This window comes from Podarcis erhardii, assembly GCF_964252035.2.
Source record: "Podarcis erhardii genome assembly, chromosome: 3".
NCBI classification, from domain to species: domain Eukaryota; kingdom Metazoa; phylum Chordata; class Lepidosauria; order Squamata; family Lacertidae; genus Podarcis; species Podarcis erhardii.
Genome location: NC_138507.1, coordinates 96764955 through 96786020, shown reverse-complemented (window position 1 = coordinate 96786020; position 21066 = coordinate 96764955). Strand labels below are relative to the sequence as shown.

Below are 21066 nucleotides of genomic sequence, written 5' to 3'. Positions count from 1 at the left end.
AGCAAGAAGCAGTCTTGATATTTGTTCACGATTTATTATACAGTGGAAAGGATGATAAACTTGCACAACAATTTGCCACAAAGCTTGGAGAAAGGTTTCAGATAAAATCACTAGGCAATGTATCTGTTTATCTAGGAGTTAAAATTCAGCAAGATGAAAATGGGAACTATTGGCTCAGCCAAGAAGCTAAGATCCAGCAGTTGCTAGAAAGGTTTAAAATGGACAACTGTGCTGGTGTTAAAACCCCAATGGAGTTAAGTTACATAAAGGATGCTCAAGCCGAGCAACAGGCAGAGTTCTCTAATCCCGGGGTTTACCAGTCAGCGATAGGCAGTTTACTCCACATTGCACAGTGGACTCGGCCCGATATAACATATGCTGTCAACATGCTGTGTAGACAAGCTGAAAAACCATCAATGCATGCTTGGCAAGGAGTAAAAAGAGTTTTAAGGTATCTCCAAACTACCAAAAGGTTTCGCTTAAAACTATCAGCAGAGGGCAGTACACAACTTGAATGTTGGGCCGACAGTAGTTGGGCAGATGCTGGACTAGATAGAAAATCAGTGTCAGGAATGGCGATAAAATTTGGAAATGCACTAATTGGTTGGAGATCAAGAAAGCAGTCATTTATAGCTTTAAGTTCAACTGAGTCTGAGTTTAATGCATTATCAGATGTATGTAGAGAACTGGAATTTTATAAGCAACTGGTACAAGAATTGTTTGGAGAATGTTCCCTACCTATCAGAGTGTGGGAAGACAATCAACCTTGTATTAAACTAGCTAAATCAGGTCAATTCAAGGCACACACAAAACACTTGGATATCCGTTATCAAAATGTATGCCAAAGTGTAAAACAAGGTTTAATTGAACTAAAGTATTGCCCAAGCCAAGAAAATCTCGCAGACGCTTTTACGAAAGCTTTGAGTCCGCAATCTCATAAATGTTTCTGTTCAGGTTTAAATTTGAATTAAGTTTGGTACAGCTCAGTGTTACGAGCGAGAGGGGGTGTTGCTATCAAAGGGTTAAAAGGTAGCAGAAACGCTCTAATCACTGAGCAGCTGGAGGTCATTAGGCTTCCAGGAACATGAGTTTGTATAAATAGTCTCCCGTGTGTTTGTTCTCCCCCTTCTCCCCTTTTGGGCGTATTTGCTGATATGTGTGGTTCGTCGCCGGGTTTTTTTGTTTTTGTAAATAAACCTTATCTTTGAGTTCCAAACCGCTTGCTCCAAGACTCCTCTTTGAAAAGAAATACTGCCTCTCCTGCCCTTCTTAAACTGCTGCGCGAAATGCTCTGCTGTAGTGGGACTTGTGACGATGGAAGCGCACTGGGCATTTACATTAAACTAATTAAAGTTTAATGGGACAGGTACCGCTCCGGCGGGAAGGTAAACAGCGTTTCTGTGCGCTGCTCTGGTTCACCAGAAGCGGCTTAGTCATGCTGGCCACATGACCCGGAAGCTGTACGCCGGCTCCCTCGGCCAATAAAGCGAGATGAGTGTCGCAACCCCAGAGTTGGTCACGACTGGACCTAATGGTCAGGGGTCCCTTTACCTTTACCTTTTATGGACAAATGCCAAAGAGAAGTTTCAGCAGAGCAGCCCTGGCAGAGACCAGCAAGGGCAAACAATGGCCATATCTAAAACAGGCTTGGAGGGTGCTCTCCCAATTGCAGCCCTGAGATTAATAGTTTGATCTGGAAGCTGGAAAATCAGAAACTAGGAAATAGCGAAGTGCTAGAAAAGCTAAGGAGGGAACCTGAAGTGCTGCATGCAGAAGATATCAGGTGAAGGCAGAAGGCAAGGCATTAAAATACACCCAACAGGCCTGAACAACCCAGAGGTTTTATACTACCAACCAACTGCAGGGGCTGATGATCCATACCCAAGCAAGTAGCACACAGACCACCCTGATTCTGAGGTTACCAACTGAAATAACAGAGTCCCCATGAAGGCATAAATGACCATACTCTCAGTCAATAAGGAACAGGCTGGATTTCTGTTGATTTGGAGTTAAAAAAGAATCACTAAACCACAGAATCTCAGTCAATTAATAAGTGTGTGGTGCATACGATAAGGCATGTACAAGGAACCTGAGTCCCTCTAGATGCTGGACTCCCATCGGCCCCAGCAAGCATGGCTAGTAGTCAGGCATGGAGGGAGCTGTAGCCCAACAGCATCAGGAGGGACACAAATCCCCCCACTCCTGCCATGGTGGCTACACATGAAATAAGGTAGCAGTTATGCCCAGGGTCTCAGACCAATCCGTATGTCTGGGATAGGGAATGTGGGAATGACTAACTGGAGTGATACCTATTAGGGAGACATGGGGACCATAAGGATATCTGGGCTATCCTTGTGACCACCAGAAAAACACTAAAAAGTCAAGGAAAGGTAGCTGTGGTATGAGACAGTATGCAGGTCCTGGTGCAGGTCTATGGAAGCTACTCTTGTACACAGTGCACTGTATGCAGTGCAGTGCAGTGAAATCTCTAAACATAGGCTAGAATTCACCTCTGGTGATTTTAGTGATAATGTGCAATGGCATTCACAAAAATGAAACTCAACAAACCTGTGCGATATCTGGTCCCAATGCTTGCACCTCGGGAGGTTGGATGCCCGCAGGTCTCGAGGGCCTGGTGATAACTTCTGCCCATGCACTACTGTTAATGCCTCCTTTGAAAGTACTTGCCAATAATCTGTATTCATATTTCACCCAAGGGCTAAGGGCAGCACTCTGGTCCAGGAAACTCCTTGAATAATTGAAGGGCAAGGTAGCAACTGTGGATACTTGTTCGGTTCCCTTCACTCTCCTTTCTATTATAAAGTTTTCCACCTGCCCATTTGGATGAAGAGGCGGCTGCCATGATATTAGCACAGATGTCGGTGTGTCCGAATAGAGCTCTGGAGCGGGAATATCTTCAGGTGCATCTGGAAGGGTCTTTATGGGCGCTGTCTCGGGGGAAAGAGAGCATCCTTTGGAAGTACAACCTTCTACTTGAAAGTGATAAACTGTGAAAGGGCGCAAGGAATGTACAGTGAATTTAGATCTGGTTCCTGGAATAGCAGTGTGCAACTGGCCATTTAGGTAAATGTTGTAGTGGGTTATGATGCCATTTGGCTTTGATGGATGCTGCCAGGAGATAGTTGCTTCTCTGGATTTAACATTCAATAGAAGTGGTGGATCCATAGGACCTGGTTCTGTAACACAAAATGAGAAAAAGGGTGATTAATAACTCAGGCTGAAAAAGGTGCCCTACCCCAAGGGCTAGTTCAGGATAATTTGATGTCTGAAACAAAGAACAAGACACACAAACCTGCCTTGGCCATTCCATGCAAATAAGTTGATTGGACTGGCATTTGAATTTTACTTCAAAACTGGTGAAGGGACAATACACCTTGCTGAACATGAGGGGAGCAGATTAGCTTAAAGGGGACAGATCAGAATCCATGTTACAATAGCTCTGTATTTTGATACCCATACCCTCCAACATGCTGAGTCTCCAAACCAGGGTGTGCATCTTCCTGGCTGTGCTCTTGCATGAGTCACATTACCTGAGCAAGATCACAGAGCCCCAAAGATGCACTTTTTTCAGGTGCCCAAGAAAACACGTTTTGCAGTGCCACCCAGGATTGTGGCACCAGAAAAAGTGCTTTTTCAGAGTGAGAACTCGGTGAGAAATCATGCAAGATCATAGCACCCAAAATGGCTGCTGTGCTATCATAAGAAAAAAAAGGGCTGTCCCAGTTTTTCTGGGGCACTTGCGGGGTATGATACTTCATCACTTTCCTCACCCAGGCAACTGCTGCCAGAGTCCTCACTCTGTCTAATGGTACAACCAATGTTGTCCACCCCAGGACAACCTTTGGTCTGATCTGTCAGGTATCATCTAATGGCCTTAAACAACTAGCATTAGTGCTGGGACATGTGTTAGGCTAAGAGATAATGACTAGCCAAAAGCTGGCTAGTAACTTAACAGCCGATCGGATCAATGAACCTAAGTGTCCACTTTCCAGCACTCTACCCACAACACAAAACTGCCTCACCAATGCACATACCTAACCATCAATAGTGGAGTGTTACTGTGTTGGCAACTAAATTCTTGCGAAGGCAATTCAGAACTGCGAAGGCCATTTAGAACCACGGTTCTAGCTTCTGTTACCATTTTTCTAGAGCATGTTCCTAATTACCCCCATAAGGCTGTCTTAACAAGCCTATGCATTTATAGCCCAGTAAAAGCCACTGCTGCAACTCTCATTATATATGCAATATTTTGCTCTCTTCTGTTTATCATTCTAATCCTTTTTTTGCAATTTATCTACTCCCTGTTAATATTACAGGTGATTTTTTACTGTGACTGTGACAGAAGCTGCCGATTTAGCTCTTTCACCTACTGATAAATAAACAATGCACAGATCTGACCTTTAGGTTAACAGGTTTTATGCTTGCTCCACTCAGCACTCTAACTGATTCAATTATCATAAAGGTTCAGGAGCCTCCATGAATACTGAAAAAGACCGACCATATGCCTGCATAGGTGTTGTGGAACAGCAAATACTCTGCAGCCCCCTCCAGAGAAATCCCTTAATTGTAAATAATTTCGCCATGCGACACAATCAAGTCACCTTGAATGCAAAAACCCTCAGCCTGTGGAGGCAAAGTGTTATTTAAGCTTTACTGGGCTGCGTTAAATTCTGCAATTTGAAGGGTTGTTAAGTTTTTCAATTGAAATTTCATTTAAAATGCAGGTGCTTTTTATTATATTGAGGCTTTACTGCTCTCTAGGTACAAGCAAGAACATGGTGCAATAACACAAATCTGGCTCAATCACTGATCAGTAACAGCTGTAATTCCAGAACATTTAGCATTCTTATAAACCACGTCCTGAAATCTATAAATTGCTACAGCAGATCAAGAAAATACTATATCCACCTATTCTGCCCACAGCAATTTTGACATTTATGACATTTTCTGTGAACATTAGATTTTATTGAAAATCTTTAAAAAAGATATACTTGGGTACAGTAATTGTTTAAAACAGCTTTTGGTTTGTTGAAGGCTTTTTTAAAAGTTTCAGAGAATCAAAAGGGCTCACATTTTTTTTAATTGAGTGTCAATGATTGAGTTACATTCCATATCATATTAGAACCAGGAGATATTCCACATGCAGCCACTATTTACTGCCCACGGAAAGCATATTAATAGTGCTTGTTAGTATACAGGAGGAAGAAAAGCCAGTTTGGGCCATTATTAAACAAAATATGATGAGAGTATAAGGAAGAAAGAACAATAATTTTGGCACGAAGTATTGTTGCAGGAGGTCTGTTTAATTGCTGATAAATCACCCTAAGTTCTGTTCCTGGTACCAGTTGCACTTTTACTCATGCTTATAAATTTATATAAAGAAGTTGCTCTGATTGTCATTTAAATGGGAACTGATCTGCAACAGCCTTAAAAAGTGATATTTTATTTCAGGGTTATTTCACATTTCAAAAGATTAGACTATAGAACAAACAAAATGCACAACAGCTGCAGTGTGCTACTGAAACTCAACCAATTTTGGCACTCATTTAATTTAAATCAGAATTTGAACTTTTATATTCATAATTGGGAGGGTGGGAGAATGGTATTTTGAATGTTTACAGTGCCAGAAAAGGTATATAGATTTTATATTGTTGAAGCTGCATTTTTTTTTTTTTTAGGATGATAATAGCACAGGAGGGGGGGAAATGCCACATTTAAGGCATATTAAATAAAAGGCATGGTGACTTTTGGATATGCATCTTAAATAAATGCAAAGCTCTTTGAAGATTTTTTTCAGGGCTGGTCATCAGCAATTTTTCTAATTATACATATATCTGAAAAATCAAACTGTGGGTATCTGCAGGAGGAAAATAATCAAGCAGTTTGTTCTCCCTTGCGATAAGAGGAATAAGCCTTTCATCCCTACTGAGTACATTGCTGGCATTATAGGTGAAACATTTGGGATAATGAGATGAACTTGTGTTACAAACCCCTGCAGAGTTTAGACATAGCCCTCTTAACATTATCTGCTATAACATATGAGAAGAGATGCTTAACTTCAATTTTCTACTCTCTCCCCCCCCCCCACTTTTTTTTTTTAAGGGATGTCTTTCCATATGCTCTCTCTGCAGCTCTTTAAAAAGGCAGACCTTTAAAACTCACTCAATTCAAACAAGACTTTGGAGAGCTGTTTAATTGGCCCCTCTGGATAGAGAAGTGTTAAATCGTGGTACCCAAGACTCTTGCAGAGTACTTCCCATTTAAGTGACAAGCAGAATCATTTTTAACACACACACACACACACACACACACACCCCAACTAGCATGGTCCTGCTTGGCTGAAAGGGTCAGCACAATTATGTAAAACACGAGTATTAACTATAATTGGGGTAGTTTGCTAATACAATAAAAAGCTCTGAACATGAGAAAAAGTTATGCTCACAGCAGTAGCTATCACTTTCTAAAGTAAGAATTCATGGGTGAAATGACATGAAAAAGATGGTTATAAAATTTTAATGGAATGATAAAAGGCAAAAGTCAGCCTCTCAGCTGAATTCTTAAAATCTCTATATATCACAATCAGCTCCTTAACTGTAAAATCAATGTGGAATATAACATGTTGTCAATGTGGTTGTCACTGGAAGGAAGACTGCAAGAGGATGACAGCAACACAGCTTAGCCTGCCAATGCTGAAAATAAAATAATAAACTCTTTTTACTTGGAAGGAATTGTTTATAGAGCGAACTACAGAATATGAGGAGTGGAAGGGGGGGCATATCACTCCCCTTAATGTCTTTGATTCATTCTTCAAGCCATTTCATTACAGCATTAATACTGGAAGGTAGTTTCATTTTGGCAAATTAAATTATCTTTTATGGGAGGCTATTTTGCTCATCTGCTTCAAAAGTTCAGTCTCTACTTTCTAAAGAATGGTACAAAATTATCATTAACCTTTTCTAATCACCTGACTAGAAATGAGTGTTTACTTACTCACTGGTACAGACTGGGGTGAAGTGGGGTAGCCAATTAACCTCTCATGGACACCCGTGGGGACAGTAGAGTCCAAACACATACAGCGGGCAACAGAAAGCGACTATTAAATATTAAACGTAATGAGAGTTGCACGTTTTCGGAGGGTGAGGAAAACACATCAGTAAAGCACAATATACCAGTTTTAGAGGATATCTCAGTGGTGGCATCATAAATACAACCAAAATGGGGAGTTGTTCAGGAAGTGTTATTAGTTCTAACCAACTGCTGGTTCTAAGGTTACAGGAAATAGTTAAAGTAATAAAGAAGTGATAATTTAAGTCCCACACCCAAATGTGGTTTCTGACAGAGTTCTTGTATTTAAAGAGCTGCTTAGCAGACTGAAATTCAGCAGGTAAAGATGCATTGCCATGCTGAAAAAGCTTTGTTCATTGGCTTTCTACATGTTAAAGACACTGGTGAGGGGTGGGGAAAGTGTGAAATCCATCTAGGGACTCAGCTACACAGCTGCAAATAAAACGTTTTAAATGTGTTATAAAATGCAACATACAAATGTGACACTAGATGGCGACAGTGAACTATGCCAAATTCAATGTATTTTTCAAAACGTTTTTTAAAAAGCATTTCTTGCAGTGTTTTTTATAGGTGTGTTGATTCCACCTAGGTCTGGCTTTATCATGAAACAAGGCAAACATTGGATGCAGATTCCATCAAGGATGCAGCTTTCCTGCATCCAACTTTCATTCTATGTGCATTAAAAGCAAACAAACAAAGCTTCAGGCACCAGGGTCTGAGTAGCTCTTGGTGGTACATAAGAAGAACAATGATAGATTAGGCTAAGGGCTCATCTACTCCAACATCCTGTTCCCACCAAGTGTTGCCGCCATCCCAAGTGTCCCCCGAAAAAATACTGCTTCCAACAGAACTTTAAGGTTTAAAATTAGGTAAATGAAAAGCCAAAGTAAATTTTTTTAGAAACAACAGATTTGCTGCAGATCAGTATGATCACCGAACAAAATTATAAGAGCAAATTTCTGCAATTAATGTATGTTTATCTGGCATTTCAATATTCCATTGATTTCACCACTGGATAAGTGTGTTTAGGACTGTGGTCTTAACCTGCTTAAGAGCGCTGAGTGATGAATCTTGAAAAATGCTATTATCATTAAATCAGATACAATTACGTCTTATATGCTGTACATGTGGGCATTTACTTAAGCAGAAATGCACTCTGCAGTTCCACAAACTACTTACTGTCCTCTGCTGTAATCATTAGAGTCCAGTTGCTATATGTATCACCGTATCCATTGCAGGCGATAACCCTCATTTCATATGATGTGTACGGCTGCAGTTCTGTGACTAAATGAGTTAATGAAGCTGAAGGTTCAGAAAGCAATCTAAAGGGAAAAAATACATTTAAAAAAAGAAAATAGGAAACAAAATGAAGGTGGGACACATTACATATGTACAGAAATGCTACTCGCAGATCATTTTACATTTCTTCACTGTGTTGAATAGATTTTATTATTTGCTTACTCTAGTCTATCTTCTGGGGAGTGCTTAGGCCTCATTTGGAGTCGGTAGCTGGGTAAGCCTGGAGCATTGTTGCGAACTGGTGTAGACCAGACAACCTGAAGACTGGTCGGTGTGGCAGATGAAAGCCTTGGAGGCAACATGCCATCTGGAGCTGTCGAAAAACATGGATGAATTAGAGCAGAGAAAAATGTGGAGAACATATGCTGGATGGAATCAAAATGCTCCATGCACTAAAACAAACAAACAAAACCTGTTTCTGAGGATCAAAAGCAATGTAAGCATGGTCCATTTAATTCAACATCTTCTCCCCCCCCCCTTCATTATTGCACTATTGTACTATAGGCTTTCCATTGCAATGCCATTATCATGCTATGTCTCTGCTCAGAGCCATTCCTCCAACACCAACAGGATTTAAGATGAAACTCTCAAACAGAAAGGGAGTTGGCAATCCACAGGTTCAAGTCATCTTTCTTTCTTTCTTTCTTTCTTTCTTTCTTTCTTTCTTTCTTTCTTTCTCTTTCTTTCTTTCTTTCTTTCTTTCTTTCTTTCTCTCTTTCCTTCCTTCCTTCCTTCCTTCCTTCCTTCCTTCCTTCCTTCCTTCATCTTTCTTTCTTTCGTTCTTTCTTTCTTTCTTTCTTTCTTATCCATCAACTAAATATTTTGGGCATTTTACAAATTTATTAAGAATGCAAAATACGACCCAACACTTAGAACTATAAGCAATACAAATCACACAACATACCATTTTAAATATTGGGCACAGCAATGTAAGTCAGACTCCAGCCCTACTCAAAATCTGACAACACATTTGGGAAACTGCAATAAAAAAACAACCTTCAAATCTTTTCATTAAAGGCAAATTATTTCCATGTAAATCCAAGCAGAGTAAAGTATGAACCACAGAGGTTTTGTTTACATGCTGGACAATGTGGGATAGTCCTATTGTATTAAGAGTTACATATAATTTACACATAATTTCTGAAAACATAAAAAATACAAAATTGCACTCTAAAGGATCAAAGCACTTCTGTGGAGTCTCTTGTTGAGCAGTAATAAAAAAGGTGTTCTGTGAAACTGTTCACATGGTGATCATTAAACTTCCCAAGCAACTAATCACCTGCACCCATATATCAAATGCCCACTGATTATTCAAAAATAAAGCATTTCACATATATTTAATAATAGGAGTGTTTCAGGAAACATTTTCCTCTTTCATCTCTTTAGTCCTAACTTCTCCTCCAAGGAATTGCTTAGTATCTAAGCAATAATTAGAAGACAGCAATGATTTCTCTGCCACATTCTTAACAGAAGAGCCATGTACCTATCAGGGTGATATATTGGCTCTAACAAGCAATGCTACTCAAAATGCTCTGCTCAAGGTTTAATATAGCCCTCAAGGGGCAACCACTCCACCAGTAACTTACTGAATCAACACATCTTGTCCAGTAAATGCTCAATTAGCATGGTGAAATGGCATGGTGTAATTACAAAGAAGAAGCACAAGAATGAAAAGTATTACAAAACTGAATTGCACCCTATGTCAAAAAGCCTCCACCCATCTCTGTCTCTTGAAGATAGCCTTCGCCAACCCAGATGTTTTGAACAGCAGCCTGGGCTCGGAAACTCTTCATGCCATTAACCAAGATAAAGATTAAGTCACATCCAATGTACTGACCTCACACCTCCCCCTGCAACCTGGTCTGACAAGAAAAAACCAAGAGGGGGCTGGTTCCATTAATATATCTTATCCCACCTCACTGGACCCTCTCTCTACATAATGAACCCCGGGGGTGTCAAAGGCAGCTGGCTTCCTGTTTGGTTGAGCCTCTTCCTACTGGGCAACCCTTTGCAGAATCTCCAAAGATTAAAAAGGGTGGGTTTGCTGCTTGTCTTTCCTTTGAATGCCTTCTTATCTGCTAAAGAAATTTTGTTTAGTAACCAAGTCTCCCTTAGATCTCAATGAATATGTTTTCTTTCTTTTTAAAATAGCTTATTTCCTCAGCTCTCTTAAAAATATTTAAATAACTCTGTTTTTGTAATTTGAACTCTGGTGTTAGTTAAAGTTTTGCCTAGTCGTAGGGTCTAACCCACTCACATTGCTTAGCCAATTGGCTCACACTCCATGCTAAGGATAAGGAGTCTGTGACGCTCAAGATGTTTACGGGACTCCAACTCCCATCAGCACCAACCAGCAAGGCCAATGGTCTGGGGTGATAGGAGTTGTAGCTGAACAACATCTAGCCACTGCTTTAAAGGGACAGTTAAGAGGAACACACAGCAACTCATCTTTACAAGTATCTTTGCAAGTTTATCATCCTCAAGCTGAACTTCTGCTAAAACTATGCAAAGAATAAAAGAATGCCAATAAGCAATTAGTTGACTGCTTAATGATTATAAATAAGTGTCAGGGAGACACTAGATGGAATCTATTGCTGTCCAGGAAAGCCAATTACCGGTATATGTCATGCTGTTTAAAAAGATACCCAGCCAATAACTGTCATAGAATAATGAGTTACCAAAACAAGGAATAAACAAACAAATGGATATCACATGCTAATCTAAATCTATGAATGAATAAATTCCTTTTCACAGCCATTGGTACTTATAGTTGCTTTGTAGGCTGTCATGTATTATTGACCTCTTGTTAAGGACATATAGCTTCAAGAATAATTCAATCACCGCACACATGCATATATAACTCGGTAGTCATATGTTAAACAGCTATATCTTCCCAACATGGCAAGAAAAAGAGGACAAGAGGCTTGGAAATCTCAGAAATCTGGAATGACTTCCCTTTTCATGCATTTATCAAGGTTTCTACCCTACATCTCTTTCAACCTATAAAGCCTCATACAGCTCAGGATCACGGGCTCTGGGAGGCTAGGGATGCTCACTTGAGATCTCGCGGAAACTCCGATGGTCCCACAAGATCTTATGGAAGCATCCCAGAGCCAGGAACACTGAGCAGGCCTTGCGCCCAAGAAAGGCAGAGAGCTAATTATGTTGCATTTTGGTTGCTTTAAGAACTGATCCAGTGGACCTGTGGCCAAATAAATTAATAGCAAAACATGTCAACATAAGCATTCCAGCACAATCATGAGTCAAAACCAATGAAGAAGCAACAGTAGCTAAGTTCAGTGTTCCAGCTACAGCATACCAGAACTGACTCGTTGTCTTGTTCACAATATGTCTAAAGAATTCAAAGTATTGGCTCTTTGAAGAAATCTATATTCTCCAGTGTACAAAGAATACTGCATTGCATGTCAGGTTCAGCTAAAACCTATTTTTTATTATTTTGGCTTCTCTTCCCCCCTTAACAAAAATCTAATTTGCTTGTTGTTCCCTTAGGTACACAGTACACAGTTCATAATTCATTTGATGTAAAATGTCAGTTTAGATTCTTGCACTTCTTTGATACATGAGAAAAAACATGTACATTTCAATTTTCTTCTATGAGACTCTGCCAGCAAAAGCCTCCCATTGAGCTGCTCAAAGACCTTTGTGTTAAATTAAACATCAAGATTCAGAAACTGTGAGGAATGATATTTCCAAGACATATAGTACAAATATATGAGCCTGGCAAAAAGGTAATGATTTTTCCTACCAGTAAAGTGATCTCTCCCAAAGAGCATCTTTGATCCTTGAATTAGTTCTCAGTTATAATTTAATACATCACGACTGTCGGGAGCTTTCTTTACATTTAGACACAAAGTAATATAGTCAGGTCCACAAAGAGCAAAACAACATATTCAGGGGTGTTTCTTTCTCTCATTATGTTTATTCTCTCAATAACAGTGCATGAAGAGGCAAAAAAAGTGGGCATAGCAATGGGGCTGAAAAAAGGAACTAGTCAAGAAACCACCAATCACTGTTTATTTAAATACTACATTGCTCTAAGGGACTCGTGATGGTGTGCATGTCATCCTCAAATCCACCCTGTAAGGTAGGGTGGACTGAGACCAGGGCATCTCTGTCCAGCGGCCACAGACGTACCCATTGTAGCTCCTGGAAGGCACTGCAAGTCAATTATGAAGATGTACAAATCAGCAACGTAAAACTGCACACCTGAATGTGTGACTGGCTCAAGTTCACTTTGTAAGCATCGTGAACCTAGGAATCATGGTCAAAGTCCATTTCTCGATCCACTACACCACACATAACACAGCTGGCATGACACTGTACATGCAATTCACAGGATATCCTAAGATTACATTTAAGAACAGATTCTGTGTTGCCCAGCTATGGTCTCTCTGACATCACAGCAGCTCACGCAACACCTAGGGAGGAAGACTGACATATTACCAAAGTTGTGTTTATTTTGGTTTTTGTATTTTGACAATATCTACACATTTTCAATTTGATAACATGGCCTTATCTCCACTGTTAGAGTAACTGCCCTACATGGCCTCTACAAAGAAAACGCAGAGTGCTGAATGGCAATATAGATTTAATAAAAAATGCACCATGCTTCTCAAATTAAGGGTAATGTTTCAGGTGCTGCACATACCTTTAATACTCGCCATCAATGTTTTTATGCTAATGTCCTCATTTTTAGCAACTATCCTTTAGTAATTTTCTTGCAAATGAATTAATTATTGTGTGGCTGTTTGAAATTGGCTAGCCCAAGGTTTTTTTTGGTGCACTGTGTCATTTAGCAAAAACTCAAAACAGCTTGGCTGGGTTTTGTCCTACACGTCAAAGTAAAAGACAAAGCATTATAGCCAACTCTGGTTACATAAGGGAGGATACATTAAGAGATGAAAAGTATCATTATCAGAAACCTCTTTCCTCCATCATTTGATGGTTCTTAAGAAATTAAAAAAGCTATCCATACCAAACACAGAGAACATGTCTCATAGCGGGCAAGGAACACGTAAAGCAGGTTCATGTTTTTCCTCACTAAAACAGACCTAAGCTACTATTTATTTTCGTTTCATTTCAGATCTTGAGAGGTCATGCAGTGTTGTTGTTGTTGTTTAATAATATTATTAATATTATTATTATTAAATGAGGAATGAAGAGTTCAAGTCTATCAATTGATCCAAACAAGGATATTTTTTCAATAGTCTAGTGTACTATTTTCACTTGATGGTTATAATACCCAACAATTACACCACACTTATAGTGAAATCACAACTGATGTGACTTAAAACACAATTGTTTTCAGCATATGAACTTTGGATTCTGAAGTGAGCATGGTTTTGGAGTACAGTTTGGGGAAATGCCAATAATGGTAGAGCTTCTACTTTGCATGCAGGCAGTCCGAGGTCCAATCTCTGGCAGCTCCCGGCAGGGCTTGGAGAGAACTCTGTCTGAAATCCAGGAGAGCTGTTGCCTGCCAGTGTAGAAAATACTGAAAAAGATGGACTAATGGTCTTAGAATAAGGCATCTTCCTGTGTTCTTAAGCTGGTGTCCTTCTTGCAACTCAAGAGTTCCAACAAAGAATGGATCTGAAACCAAGGTTCCAATGTCTAAACAGAATACCACAGGCAACTCACTGGGAAGGCATTGAGTGAAACTACTTCATCTTTTGGGGCAAAACATTCTACCCTCCTCCCCATAATGAAGCTAGCTCACTTAAGCTATGTGAAAGGAACAACTTCAAGCCTTCTTGTTTAAGCAGTGTTGTGAGCAAGTAGGAACAAAGCAAAAGCTTATCTGCCAGGATCCTCCTTTTGCCAGGGTGAGGCAGCAGCCTATGTTGATCTCTGACACATATGTGGACAACCAGAGTCCAGTACCATCCTGCCTGTATGCATTGTGAGGATCAGAAAGCTGTAAAAGATGCAGCTGAACTCTAGACTAAGCCCCACAAAAGGATACCAAAAGAGCATCTGTAATGACCAGAGCATGATTATAAAGAAGTCAAAATCCAATGCTAAAAGAATGGCAAACCTGCTGCAATATAACCACAATCTTACAATACACATGTATGCAAATCCTAAAAGTCTAAGCAAGCATTTGATGTCTTCTTCTTTCCTTTCTTATTTTACTATTTCATTTCAAACTACTTCATCTCAAACAGGATTGGTTTTAACCTGAAAGTTATAGAATGCCTGCCTTTGAAAATGGGAAAAAAGCCAAAAGGAAAAAAAGAACACTTATGGAAATCATACTTAAGGAACAATATCCCACTATTTATCCCCTGGTAAAGTGGGGGTGGGTGGGATCAGTGATTGATCCCCTCTTCTCCGCTAAACCCCACAATTCATGCCCTCAAGATGCACTTAAGAGAATTCCTTTTTGTTATCATTTTTTGTCTATATAACCCACATGAGAGTACATAAATGTGTTAGGGAGCCACGTCTATGCTGGAGGCTTGCTGAGGCTATTGCAAGCAAGAAAGCTTCAAAGCTTCCTCTGCTATGCTTAGTACCTCAAAAGTTGATATTTGGCTCACTTTGCTTGAATATTTTTTTTTTTAATCAGAAGACTAACCTCTGCATTGTAGCAAGCTCCATGCAGGCAGCATAAGAAATACATTAATGCAGCGTTTTTGTTTTTTAAAAATAATATCATGATGTCTTCCTCTGCTGACAGTTTATTAAGATGACACTTTCTTGAGAAAGCAGACTGTTATTATTGCATCTACATAAAGTCTTTCCTTCTGAGTCCTGAACTGTCATACAGAATGTATATGTGGAAATATATTAAAGGGTAAGGCATTATGTCTTGCTATCTGTATGCATTTAATACTGGGAAATTTAAATGCTCCCATTGTAAAGTAAGAGCCAGGGTGGTGTGGTTAGCTTGCAGACTGGGGAGACTTGAAAGCTCAGCTGGTCACACTCTTTCTCGCAAGCTAATCTACATCATGGGGTTGTGAAGAAGATAAAATGAGTGAAGAAGAACCATGTGTGCCACCTTAATCTCGTTGGAGGAGGCGGAATTTAAATGTAAGGAATAAAATAAAGTTGCACTGATAAAACACTTCTATGAAGCTCAGGAGTTAAAGAATTCTGTCTACATCTAACACTCAAGCCCTATTTAGTGGAGAGCCAGCCCAACACATATCCTTCCTGAACTGAGCAGGAAGATCGGAATGGGGATTGTAAGTGGGATCACACCAGACTCCTGATCAAGGGGATTTATAGGTCAAAACCAGCACCTTGAATTTTGCTTGGAAACAAAGTGGAAGCCAGTGCAGTTATGCCAGAGTTGGTGTTATATGTCCAGACTCTGGCTGCTGAATTCTCCACCAGCTGCAGTTTCCAAACCATCTCCAAAGGGAGTCGCATGTATAATATACTGCAGATCTAGCAAGTGTCAATAGGACAGAAAATGGTAGAGAACGTTTACGCTGCCCCCTTCACTCCCCCTCAAAAAATCCCTGGGGATTCTGGTCTGGGGATACATATGTGCTCCTACTTTGACAGTTTTCCAGGGGAGCTTGGTGCCACTTGAACTGTGACATTCTAGGCATGTGCTTCTATTGCCTACTGAACTGAGCTAGCACAACATACATTTCAAAGAAGTAGGTTCTTCCTTGCACCCTCCTCCTTTGTCTTTCTCACTGAACAACGAAACCATCCCGCAAGACAACTATAATGGAATGTATAATGTTCTCATAAATTTCTTCATGCTATTTTAAAGACCATAATTGCTATTTATTTAATTTCAAAATTGCTTGAATGCCAGCGTCTGATTATTCTGCTGAGCTTCACACACACAGAGACACACACACAACTCCTCCTGAAACATATTAGGACAAGATTAATGGGATGAATTTATTCATTTTAGGGAAAAAGAGAGCTCAGAAGAAAACTATTTCTACCTCTGCAGTATGAAATTTGTCACTAATCATTTTAAACTATGCCCTTTTATGCTTCTTCTGTCTCTTTTAGCTTTATATGCAGTTCTTTGATGTAACAAAGACAGTTCCAGACAAGATTTCAGTTCCTCTGGAAAAAAAAGTCTTGAGGCCAAATGCAGTGTATTTAAAATTTATACACTCCATAATGCCTTTGTTCTGAACTTGAACATCATGCAAAACTTCTGTTTTCTTTCGCTTTACAACTCTGAGATCATTTGTTTTCCTGGTTTCAGCTTATTATAATGCAACACCGAGTTTAGCTGGTGGTTCCATCATTTAACTACATGCACAGTCATGGCTGACCCTTTCTGATCAATTGCCAATCCATACAGGTTTGACTGATAAAAGAGCCAATTAGATTTAAGCAAATTAAGGGACATCACCAATGTCAACCACTTATTAAACCAAATGCCAAATTCCATGCATACAAAACACTAATGCACCAAGTCCCATTAAGAGTTGAATTCTTAACCCCATTAGTAACTCAAGACCTCTACAGGGGAAGGGTCACAACAAAGTTTCATATTTATGGATTCACATTGGATCTTGTTTTTATTTTATTTTTTATATTATTTTCTAAGAACTCTTGAACCAGCACTGAAAGAATGAGGATAGTTGATAAAAATGTAACCCCATCTTAAAGAGATGTTTTTAAAAATGACTCTAAACACTATTATCAGTTATTTAAAATATTACTATGCAATAATCTTCAAAATATGTCTCTCTTGTTATGTTAAAACTTTAAAGAATATTACATAGCAATCTTTTATATAACCGAACTAATCCAGAGTCTAAAAATGCTACACTTTTTAACAGCTGTATTTTCTTGTCACGTACAAATAATTTTCATTAACCTTCTATATTTTAAGTGCAGGTCTTTATACAATTGATTTTTATCCAAGATTTTATTTTAAAAATAACATCATTTAAAAGTATCATATTGGTGTTTTTGTTTGTTTTTACTATTGCAAATAGAAAAACTCACACTTTGCACAAAATTTACTACTAGCCAAGAATTGTTATTGTTCATATCAACAAATTACATTTCCTTTTGGTGAACTTACATTAATTAACAAATCAATACAGTTTTATGCTGAGAGTACATTTGGGATAATAATTTCTCTTGATTAGATTACACAGGTAAATCATTTGTTGCTTCAAACGCCATGTCAAATATGCTATTGTCCAAATCAAGAGATATCCACCAAATATTCAAAACAAGTTCACTCCATGGGAGCCTGCTTCAAATTAAATAAATAAACCAATTTCCCATTTTATCACAGGGAAATGAATGGATTAATCCTAGCAATTAATGCATGCTTTCAGTTCAAACCTTTACATATTTCTCAATTCCCATTCTTCATTAACTGATATGAAACCTTGTGATTTCAACACCTGCTAGAGAACACTGAATACAGCCACAAAATCTGTAAGGGTGGCTGAGTTTTTATCAATAGTATCTCTGAGAGTGGTGAATGGCACTATTTAGTGGGAAGAAACTCCAATGAAAATACTCATTATTACATATTTTTACTTGGCTGTCTATTTGTATATATTTTAAAATTTACTATATGGATGTTTTATGATGGCCTATATTTGCAATGCCTAATAAACATTTGGCGAGGTAAGTACAGCCACAAAAGGTAGTTTCTTTTGGAAAAGAATATACACATCCCCCTGTTTTGTAGCCTACAGTTCTACACATGCCCTTCAATTAAGTGAACAATTTTTTTTTGGGGGGGGGATAGTAATTGATTGTTACAGTTCTGCTTCTGCCCTTTAAGGGAATGGCAGGGGCGAGTGGCAGAAAGCAGGAGTAAACTGCACAATACCAATCTACACCAAAGTTAGCCAGAATATAGAAACAATCTGGTAAGCAGCCATCTCATGCAAATAAATGTATTTCCTACATTTCACACTTCTGGTGTAAAGGTTGTGTTTTGTGAGAAAAACAAAGAGTTAAGATAAAGAAAGGATCATTACCTCCCTAACACACTTTCAAGAGCTGTTGTAGAGGAAGATTGAATGAATCAAAGACAGAACAGTCATTTGAAATAACTGGAGGAAATATACACTAAAGGAATGTGTTAGGTCTCTGTATTCATCACTGCAACTACAAGGGTCAGGAATATCAGCCACAGAAGTCACCACACTTGCCACCAAAGAAGAATTCTGGATGACCCAACGGCTGCAAATGATATTGTAATCACTACATATTGATTCAGTAAGCAAAGTCCACAATGTAACACTATGAACTGTGTTCTTGTGCTTTTTGGCACCCCTCACCCTATAAATCAAGTAAACATCCTGGTTAGGTGTGCCAATTCCTGGCTGGTGGCGTTATGCAATGGCATTGGTTTGGGAACAGAGCTAAAAGGATCAGCTAAAAGGATAAGCCTGCGTGAAGAATGCTTGTCTTTCAAAAAGAGAACCAGCACATACCCAAATGCCCTCCAAAGCTGGACTTTTAAGCCAAAGTCTTCAGATCACCTTCAGTTAAGCTTGCAAATCTGATAAATTCCTCTTACCAACTGGTTGCGACAGAGTGCTGCAGTTTACTGTTTCATTTTAAAATGTGGCATTAGGGCCTACAGTGTTAATGCACTCAAACAAAATTATTATAATAAAACATAATGGCAAGGTAAATATGGATTATAGAATGTCCTATATATCAGTGCTTTTCTCATATGTGCTGGTTCATTTATTATTCATTTCAGTACGACTCACAGTCCACTGGACAACGGGATGGGAAATTTCTTTAATAACTTCCAGTGCTAATTTAATTCTACTTAAACACACATAGTCTAGTGAATGCCACATGCTTTTCAGCATGATTTTATGTGTAAATCAGGATAATATGTTTTCAGATCATTAAGTAAAAGGAAGCATGAACTAAAACCTATTTAATCAATGAGGTATTGCTTTTAAAGTACCACAAGGTCATAAAAAAGATCATTTCAAAGCTATACGTTTCCTAATTGTAATCAACAACAATCAAATGATGAAAGAAGCTATATCATAATTCCTAGAATAAGTTGGCATAAATATTAAATATATGCCCATCTTTAAAGATGCTCTGCGTTTTTCTTTTGTGAGTCTCTCTCTCTCTGTGTCATAAGCACCACTACCCTCTCATTCACAGCCACACACGCACACACACACAACCCCCCCCCCCCACCTAGCTTACACTGCAAACACCATTCTGGAGCAAGGAAGGCAAGTAGGTTGGGTCGGCAGAGGTTTGGGCTGCTAGCAGCTGACCAAGAAACTTTAAAAACAAAACAAAACAAAACAAAACAAAACAAAACACAGCCCCACCCATATTGGGAGAGGTCTGCTGTGCAAAGGGTGGTTTGTGTCTGCTTGCAGCGTGGGTTGGATGGCGTCTGAAACAGTTTCTCATGTTTCCAGAAAGATTGGTGACTGCCTACCTAAACAGAAGGATGGAAATAAAGGCCGCTCTGTACTACACATTTAAAGCAGTTGCATATCACTTCATGGCTTCCCTCAAATGATCCTGGGAAGTATAGTTTGTTGACGGCACTGAGGGTTGTTAGCAAGCTCCCATTCCCCTCACAGAGCTGCAAGCCCCACAGTCAATCTCTCTTCCCAAGGAACTGTTAGGTCTGTGAAGAGAATAAAGGTAAAAGGTAAAGGGACCCCTGACCATTAGGTCCTGTCGTGGCCGACTCTGGGGTCGCGGCGCTCATCTTGCTGTATAGGCTGAGGGAGCTGGCATACAGCTTCTGGGTCATGGGGCCAGTATGACTAAGCCGCTTCTGGCGAACCAGAGCAGCACACAGAAATGTCATTTGCCTTCCCACCGGAGCAGTACCTATTTATCTACTTGAACTTTGACGCGCTTTCGGACTGCTAGGTTGGCAGGAGCAGGGACCAAGAAACGGGAGCTCACCCCATCGCAGAGATTCGAACCACCGACCTTCTGATTGGCAAGTCCTAGGCTCTGGGGTTTAACCCACAGCGCCACCCGCGTCCCTGTGAAGAGAATAGGTGTCTCCAAACAGCTCTCAGCACTCTTAACAAACTACATTTCCCAGGATTCTTTGGGGGAAGCCAAGACTGTTTATAAAGTGGTCTGATACTGCTTTAAATGTATAGTGCATATTGGGGCGAAGAGGGCAGTGACAGCACAACTGCACCCCACCTTCAAATATTTAATTGTGACCAGAAACTGCTCTCATGAAAATGTTTGTGTGCTTTACTTGTGATTGGGTGAGTGGAGAACATTTCATCATACTTACCCGAAGGAGGTGTGGCGGTCATCACAGGATCACTCATCACATAGCCTTGGCTATTGGAAGCATTCACCTGAACTGTGTAGTTTGAAAATGGAATTAGTCCTCCAATGGGCACCCAGATATTTGCTTCTTTGCTGGTATGCAATTTTTTTGTCCCATTTAAAATAGTATAATTGCCATTAGCTGGAAGAGAAAGAAAGGAAAAGCTAAAACTTTCTCTGGCTGCTAAAGCTCATCCATGTTAAAAAAAACAAAAACATAAATTGTTACAATATTTCTCAATAATAATCACATGATCATTAACAGACAGCTGTAAGTCATTGTGATGGGATAGTGAGCTGCTTGTGCGTAAAAGCTTGATCCCTCTGGGGTTTGGCTGGTCATCCAAACCGATGCACTAACGGAGCCCCCAAAGCATGACTCCGTCAGTCGCTGGTAGAATCTGA

General features: G+C 39.6%; 1 protein-coding gene across 7 annotated transcripts in view; it reads right to left on the bottom strand.

Annotated features, from left to right (window-relative positions):
- The window catches only part of USH2A (usherin), a 437539-nt gene that overhangs the window by 167608 nt on the left and 248865 nt on the right, over positions 1 to 21066 (bottom strand). For all 7 annotated transcript variants that reach the window (XR_014154517.1, XM_081854411.1, XM_081854412.1 and 4 more), the window contains 4 exons: positions 20624 to 20803; positions 8548 to 8698; positions 8266 to 8408; positions 2569 to 3197 (listed from right to left, as the gene is read on the bottom strand). Coding sequence is in view for 6 of the 7 variants with exons in the window: in XM_081854411.1 (XP_081710537.1) it covers positions 2569 to 3197; positions 8266 to 8408; positions 8548 to 8698; positions 20624 to 20803 (1103 nt within the window). In the remaining variant the exon portion in view is untranslated. The remainder of the gene's footprint in view (positions 1 to 2568; positions 3198 to 8265; positions 8409 to 8547; positions 8699 to 20623; positions 20804 to 21066) is intronic.